General features: G+C 41.1%; 2 protein-coding genes across 4 annotated transcripts in view; one reads left to right on the top strand and one right to left on the bottom strand.

Moving 5' to 3' along the window:
- Positions 1-549: 549 nt before the first annotated feature.
- Positions 550-3,430, bottom strand: LOC124407716 (protein obstructor-E). Its single transcript, XM_046884139.1, has 4 exons — positions 3,275-3,430; positions 1,967-2,326; positions 1,158-1,554; positions 550-1,040 (listed from the first exon to the last, which is right to left on the bottom strand). Exons 1-4 carry the CDS (start codon positions 3,309-3,311, stop codon positions 917-919), a joined length of 918 nt encoding a protein of 305 aa, XP_046740095.1. The 5' UTR covers positions 3,312-3,430; the 3' UTR covers positions 550-916.
- Positions 3,431-7,142: 3,712 nt separating this feature from the next.
- LOC124407709 overlaps positions 7,143-8,240 on the top strand; it is a 28,683-nt gene continuing 27,585 nt past the window's right edge. For all 3 annotated transcript variants that reach the window (XR_006929346.1, XR_006929345.1, XM_046884129.1), the window contains exon 1: positions 7,143-7,463. Coding sequence is in view for 1 of the 3 variants with exons in the window: in XM_046884129.1 (XP_046740085.1) it covers positions 7,311-7,463 (153 nt within the window). In the remaining 2 variants the exon portion in view is untranslated. The remainder of the gene's footprint in view (positions 7,464-8,240) is intronic.

The raw sequence follows: 8,240 nt of genomic DNA, 5'->3' as shown, positions 1-8,240 counted from the left end.
ATAATGAGCTACATTTGTTCAAATTACCGATCTTGCCGCCATGCAGGATCGAACACTGACTACAGATTACACAAATTTCAATGGCGAATTTCCGTTGCTCTTATTTCGATACTGATAAAAATGTAGGACAAGTTACATCTACAGGTTGTTTGTATGTGTGTTTTTTCGATGTGAAATGTGGCCAGGCTGGAACAAATTATGCACACATATTGTCAATGAATTCAATTCAGTAGACCCGAGGCGAAAGTCTGATTCGGTGATGCGGTGGATGCCAATGGATGTTTACGGACGAGACTAGAAATTTTCCATTCGTAAATTTTCTCCAAAAAGCTTTGACAAATTTACTGTGCATTGTAATGTTTTTTTTTTTGGTTTTTTTTTTTTCAATTGTTATTACTTCGAAACAATTGCAGGCGTATCGTTGGTAGCTACATGGAAATGTTAAAACAATTTAACCTTTGTGTATATTCATAGGATGGGCAGCCGCGGGGCAAGCAACTCGCGGCGACAATTAATATGCTTATATTATACACGAAATACCATAAAATGTAAATCGACACGAATGCTTTATTTGTGAACAGGTATGGAGAAACAGGTCTTAGTGTGAAACTGAAAGTGTTGCCGAATTGCTTCGGGCTCCATTAACTTCGGAATTGTCATCAAGGATATACGCAAGTGAATGATTAATTCATCCATTCGTGGAAAATTTTGAATAACTTAACGCTTAGCCTTGACAAAAGGGTAAAACAAGTTGGAAAATACTTTCTATTTCTGTATAGTTATACCAGCTACGGCCAGAAAATATGAGACGATTTTTAGTCGGAGCATTCGCTGGGTCAATATCGAAATAAAAAAAGTGTACTTTACAAATAAAAATTAAAACTATTACAGGTTTTACTCTTAAAGTATATTAGACTTAGTCTTGACTTTTCTGCGGCCTTTTCCTACGACTAGATCCACCCGATGGCTTAGGCTTCGGAGGCGGGTTCTCCAGGGCCTCTAATTCTTCGTCCGTCAACTGACCCTTGTACCAGTCTTTGCTGAAAGTTGAACATTTATTTTTGCAGCTATTCCTCCAACATTAAATTATGTAAATAGAAATACCCTAGTGTCAATTCAAGTCCCACAAAAGGTTCCAAAAAAACAAAAATACCAACCATTCTGGAATTTTTCTAGCCCAGTCGCATTTCCCAGTTCTTTCGTCGAAGGCCTGACCCAATTTACAACCACTGCGCCTGGGGGTGACTCCGTTGACGCAGACGTAGAAGAATTGGCAGTCCTCCACGTCTGGATACCTGGGATGCGTCGCTGCGACGGAATCGTCAACAGCGGGACAAGTGAAGTTGAACAGCTCCTTGGAGCCGCATCCCTTCTTCTGAGCTTCGTCCGGCCAATTACAGATTCCCGTCTTCTCCGAGAAGACCAAACCGCCAGGACAGGTCAGCATGTTGAATTGCCCGTCGACGCAGTAATAAAATTTGTCGCAGACTCCGGCTTCCTTGTGCGCAAAGTAGCCGTGCAAGCGTGGACAGTTCACCGTAGGCATAGGAGGTTCTGTAATGAATATCGCAGCTCAGATTTCATCCGACATTGGTGTGACACATGAGATTATGCTGAACATCAGATCCAGAATTTCAAATTTCGATATGAAATTTGGGTATCTAATGAACAGCTTTCGTGGTAAGGTTCAACGACAAAAAATATTCCGATGAAATGGTGTGAATCTTCTAACAACATGTTACCAATGCTTGAGATAACCGAAAGATTTCTATTTGCTTCGAAGAAGAAAGTTTTCTTCAGTCCCACGCCAAATATTGGATATTTTTTTTCTAGCCAGTGGAGACAAATTATGGAATGTTTCGAGAGAAATTCACTCCGAAGACATGATAATTTTTGCACTCTTTAAAGATGGAAAATCGAATGATAAAAATCGATCGATTCCTGGAACCAAAATACGTCTACTTACGGAGTTTTGGTTTCGTTGAGCAATCGATACCGAATGGAAGATCGCACTTTTCTTGCTGAGGGCTAAAGTCGTTGAAGACAAGTCCATCCGGGCACAGTTTAGGATGAGGTTTATTGTCCTGGCAGTCGTAGTACTTGTCGCATTGTTCCGGATCTGGAAAGTATCCATTAGGTTCCGGGCACTTAAACTGCTTGATGGCACTCGGCGAATCTTCGTATTCCTCTTCGCTATCTGCTTCTTCTTCCTCTTGCTCCTGAGGTTTGCTGTGCGTTGGTTCCCTGGATCTCGACGCTATGCCAACTCTTCTGCGGGCCTGTTCAGCAGCCTGTTGCTTTCTGGAAAGCTGTGCGGTCGTCACACCTGAAAAAATATGACCATATATGTAGTATGTATTTATGTGGATTTGAATCAGCATAAAAATTTTGAACAAATCGGAACGCTTGTAACAACTACTAAATATCTTGGTGACTACCCTAAGCTCCTCTCGAAGGTAAGCGGAGCAAGGTTAAATCTTATGATCCTAGATCACAAAGCTCATTTTCCTGGAAATCATATCTATTTGTACCACGCCCACGTACGGATTAAAAAATAAACTAGCGCATGTACAACACGCCTGCTATTCTACGTGTAGGTATTCATACGTGTGTGGATTTTTTACCTATCGCCACGCCTATAAAAGACGCGGAAGAACGGCCAACCGTGAGATAAAGAAAGACCGGAATGCATACGGGGCAGAGATGACAAACGGAGTGATTTTCAAGGCAGCCAATTCGTCCGTGAACGGGCAGCAATGGCGTTTGTTCGTTGCACGAAGGTATAGAGAGACGAGTGCAGGTATACCGGGCGACCTCGTGCGAAAAGAAAGCGAGAAAGTACGTTCGACTCGGTTGGATCGGTTTGAACTTAAATGTCATCGAAGTATCTTAGTTCGACTTAATAGTCAGCAAGTTTTCATTCCGCTTCACTGTACGTAATACAGTCTCCTTAAACAGCCAAATATCACGGTATAAACTCTTGTGTTTCGCATAAACGATTAACCCCATGAGGAATATCCGGCTTACACAATTTCAATGCGCGGTATTGAGGCAGCGATTTTGCGAATCACTTGTCATACCTGCTTGAAAAGAAAGTGTCGGAGAAATGAGTGGGGATAAAAGAGAAATATCAACGACTGATCAGATCGATTGTTTCAGAACCGATTTCCGCACCGGTAACACAGGCAGCTAGGTGGGACGTTATACGTATATGCGCAATATGACGGCCTTATTCGGCCTTCCCTTATCCCTGAGCCCTCGAGTCTGGACTTACCGACGCAAACCAGGAGACAAAGGAACCAGAAGTTCATCCTGGTGGTGGTAAAGGGTCGCGAAAGGCGAACACGTCAAACTGCTGCAACCAGTGCGTGTGGAAAGTACTGGCTGGTCGCGTGCGGATGGATGGATCACTATTGGGCTACTGCGGGGTCTGATCGAGGCATCGGGGCCTTATATGCCTCCCCACTTCGCCCGGGCGCGTTGCAACATTCTTCGTCGAGAATAGGGCTGCTCCTCGGTACCACGGCGTATGTATAGCTGATCATCGCTGATGGATACCGTGTGCAGAGGATCGAACAAAGAAGATATAATGTGAATGTCCTGGCACTGCGTGACATATTGCCGTTGGGATGGCTGTCGAGATATCTGTAGCCCAGACGAACGACGACTTCGTCGCCAAACTGGGACCACCATCCAGCTCTGAGAGGTTCTTGGCTAATTAGGAGTCCGAGGATTATATTTGGATACGGTAGGTCAACCAGTTCAAGGCCGACCACCGTGCACAGATTGTGATTCTTCTTTGAATATCGCATGCACGACACTCATTTACATTCTCTACAATAAAATTTGGCGATTAAGAGATTACTGAAACTTGTACTGACCTGTTTCAAAAAGCTATAACAGATAATTTGGTTCTGTTTTATGAACTGTTTAGAACCGGATTAATAGAAGAGATTCTCAGAGCTCAAAGCTGGTTGGTAGAACTGACGTTCTTTTCAGCTCAGGTGCTTAGTCGTCCTATCGCATTGACCATGAGAAATGTGTTCTCCTTCATTCGATTCACGTCTCCTCCTGGAGTTCGGACCTTTCGGTTGTTTAGTATTCATCCAACGGCCGAGTGTCCGTGGAAGATCCTTAAAAATTCGCAAATAATAACTCTTGTGGTCTCGCAAAGCAGCAAAATACTTTCTCATACAAAAAATGTGCTGAGCTTATCTTTACCAAAGACGAAAATCAAAACGCATGTTGGATGGTATTCACGTGCAGCGCGTAGCTGACTTTCGGAACACGATCATCTCGAGGGTTCATTGAACCCGAAATTGAATCGTGGTTGTTCGTTCCATGATGGATTATAGAAGCCATTTAATGTGCGTCTTGCAGATTATCGTGTAAGTACACTGCGTTCTGATCGTACCGACAAAGAAACCCATGGATGCCGTAGACTTTATTCTACAGGTCATCGGTGGCGGTGCTATGACAAAGAAGACGCAAACCAGCTCCGAGGAGAAAAGACTATATATAAAAATCATTTTTCTATGATTATTAGGCACGAAAAATGTCAGCAGCTATTACACTATCGCGCCAATTTTTTCACTGGAGCCATTCAGACGAGTCTGAAACTTACTGCGGGATCCACACATGAAATGGAACGGTAAGAAGTATTTTCTTTTTTGATAACAAAAGGCACCGTGAAGCACTAGTGACAGCTGGTAAACAGCTCGAGACGAGGATTTTGAATTTTTGTTACGGAGAAAAATCGATGGCCAGATAACGGTTCCGATACCGAGTGGTATACTGTAAACACAAAACTGCAATTAGTGATGCCCACGAGCAATGGTATGCCTAGGAGAATGATGAGGACAGACAATATAATTTGGAACGCTCTACTGCAAGTGCTGCTTGACTTCGAATTGGCGAAAACTTAACGTTGTGTTACCTAAAAAGTTACTGTTGTAACATAAAAAATCAACAAACCGATTTGAATGAAGTTCCTACATCCATAATTAGCTCTGTGGGTTCCGAATTTCATCTCAACTACTCATCGTTAATTTGTATGATCATCGAGTCCTTGCAGACTGCAGACGGACTCTTGTTACCTTCAGTAATTTTTCCGACAAATTTCGCGATCGTTCTTGAAGAGCCTGTGTGACTACCGGCCATCATGATCACCTCGCATTGGCGTTCGATCTTCGACACTGCGGATCTCACTCACAAGTGGGACCATCATTCGGATAAGAACAATCTATGCAAAGTACCAGCTTATTCCATTCAACGAAGTTTTGCGATATTGGAGGGATAAAAAATCGGCCACCAATCTACACGTATATTTCAAGGCACGACAAAACATGACCCACAGAGGGACCCGACGAGTCACAAGATCGTCGTATTTTCCTAAAGTTCAAGGTCATATCTATGGTACAATGTTTACTTGACGTGGATGGTGCTTGTACGACATAGAAGAATTACCTTGATAAAATTGAAAGGGTTCAGATTGTGGTCCAATTATGTCTACCAAATAAGGTACATGAAGGTCATAGTCAAAGTATCCGAGTCTCTGACTGAAATAATTCGTAGCATGCCTACATGCGGAACTCTCCACACATTTCACACGATTGCAGTACGTATGTGGATTTTGACGATAATTAAATACATGAATCGTGGAACGCTTATGTGCGATTTTTTAAATGTACTTGCAAAGTATTTTTTGTAACAACCAACATTTTTGGGTTTGTATAGACAATCCACGAAACGTTATGGCGACTCGACTAAAAAAATTATTCGAATCCACTTTGCACGTGAGACAAAAATATTTTACTACTTTGCACGCAAAACCTTGGTATCGCGATCCGGAGATTTTATTACGATTATGAAATCAGATCTACGTGAATGTAATTATCAACTTTCTCAACTATTGATCTTACGACTTCCTGGTTGTGTTTTTTGGGATTCTAATAAGTCGACTTGCTGAAGATATTGCTTATACATTTTTTTCCCTTGAAAAAACTTAAAGAGATGAGAAAATGTTAATATATTTTCAACTTGTAATACAGATACGCCTGATGAAATGTGTATAACAGATCAAAGGAGAATATTTTCACTTGTGAAAACCGTTACTAACTTTACTCCAGCAACAGTTATCATCACTTCGGAATCGTAATGATTTTCGGAATCAATGGTTTGGTATTTTCAAGAAACTTAGACATCTTAGCATTCAAATCTGTGAATGTTAACAGGTACTTGCTTGCCTAGTCATCACAATAATGCTTGCAGTCACTCCATGTGAAGACAACATTCGAATGACGCAAATATTTTTGATCATTTTAATTTTGTCTTATACCTATAGTTGTTGAATCATTCAGTTGCAAACATCGACGCAGGAATTACAGGTCCGGACCACAAGTAAGAGAATATTGGTTTCAAGCAATGATCAACGATAGGTAACTAAAATAAAGATATCTGTGAATTCCTAACGACAAAATCGAATTCGATTAGTGAAGTGTGTAACGATTAACGAAGAAATGAACAAACTTCGACTGCAATGTGTGAACAGAAACTTTTATTCATCGAAATTGAACGAAGCCCAGATTCTTTCGAGTGAATTTCGAGCCGGCTTAGGATAACTTAACCAATATGGTGATGCTGTATTTTATTATTCTATCATTTTTTAACTGTCTCTGACTATAGTTATCGCGCTGACGCGACCTGCATTTTATTCTAATCTAAGGGCAAATTATTACATTATTATTTTTTTACGGTAGTAGATTATTAGATGAATAAGAGTTGAGTCAAATAATATAATTCTTTTATATATATATTTTTTAATATAATTTTAATATAAATAATATATATGTTTAATACAAATAATATTATACATTTAATATAAATAATATATGTATAATGTATATATATATTTTGAGTGGGCCTGCATGGATCGAATGAAAGCGTACAAAATGCGCTCTTCTGATCGATCGAAAAGCTCTAGCGGTGTTTGCGTGAACCACGGCGGCCCGCAGCGATTAGTAGATAGCAAGTCGCCCGCCCGGCAGTTACCGACCGAGCTGGGAAACGAATCGATACGCGGTGAGTGGCGCTAGTGCGTAAAGTCCTCACAGTCGCGACTCCCAGGACGCCACGCGAAGGGAAATAGGCGCCCGAGTCTCCGCCATACTCCATAGCGGTATATCGTATCTCGCTCGTCACTACTACGCGACGCTTACCGACGCTCGGCGTCGTTTTTATTGATGAATTTCTGTAAATAACGTTTGAAAATAGTGTAATTACAACCGGGCACGCAGTTTCGGGAGTGGAAAATGGAGAACAGACCGGCACCGCTTAGATCTAGGCGGGTATGTCGATTCTGCCTGACAGAGTCCGAGCCACTCAGCTTCATCTACGAAAAGGACCACAGCAAGCCGTTCCAGGTGCCGCTTACCCTGCAAATCATGTCGTGCGTCGCTATCGAGGTAACTATTTTTCTCACTCAGATTATTTACTCGATCCCCAACGAACGTATGTCCGTCTCGGCTATTTGGCCTTACCCAAATATTGCGTATAATACAATTCATCGGAAAATACCATTCAGTCAATAGCGTTGACTTGCATGGGTAACGTAGAAATTCACATTGCTGTATGAGCAGGGGCATTGAACGGTATTATAGGTATACTCTGTCTCCGCTAACTTCGGATCGCCACGAGCTATAGTCGTATAGTCGTATTTTGGCGGGAACACCCATCCTCGACTGCGAGTACGGATCTTTTTCGAGCAAACACACCCGTTATACCCTTTATCAGCAGCTGTATCTCATTATGCTTAGACGGAAAATGATTTTCTTTGTCTCCGTGATCTTTGAACCTATATTCTAGGGTTTTGCACTTTTTTGGCATATTTTAACACTGATAAATGTTACAATTATCCTTTTATTTACGAATATTGTTACACCATTTCCCAAATTGAGGAAAAATGAAACAAATTATAGAAAATTTCAGTAATTTCTATTGCCGTTTTTACTGTAAACTTGAAGTACCATCTTTTGATATGGACATTCATTGTTACTTTCGATTATTCCATATTTAGATAATCTTATGGGGTGTTCCGTCTCATTTTTGCATCAAGCAGAATTTACAAACAGAAAATTCTTACTTATCTTCTTAGGGTTCTTAAAACAGTAACTGGTAAAATAAAAAGCAATGGCGGTAAGCTGACAATAAGTTTATTATTAATGGTAATCAATGTTTCAGCC

The sequence above is a fragment of the Diprion similis genome, chromosome 6 (genome assembly GCF_021155765.1).
Source record: "Diprion similis isolate iyDipSimi1 chromosome 6, iyDipSimi1.1, whole genome shotgun sequence".
Taxonomy (NCBI): Eukaryota; Metazoa; Arthropoda; class Insecta; order Hymenoptera; family Diprionidae; genus Diprion; species Diprion similis.
The sequence above is the reverse complement of the archived record's forward strand: the minus strand, read 5'-3'. Positions and strand labels throughout refer to the sequence as shown.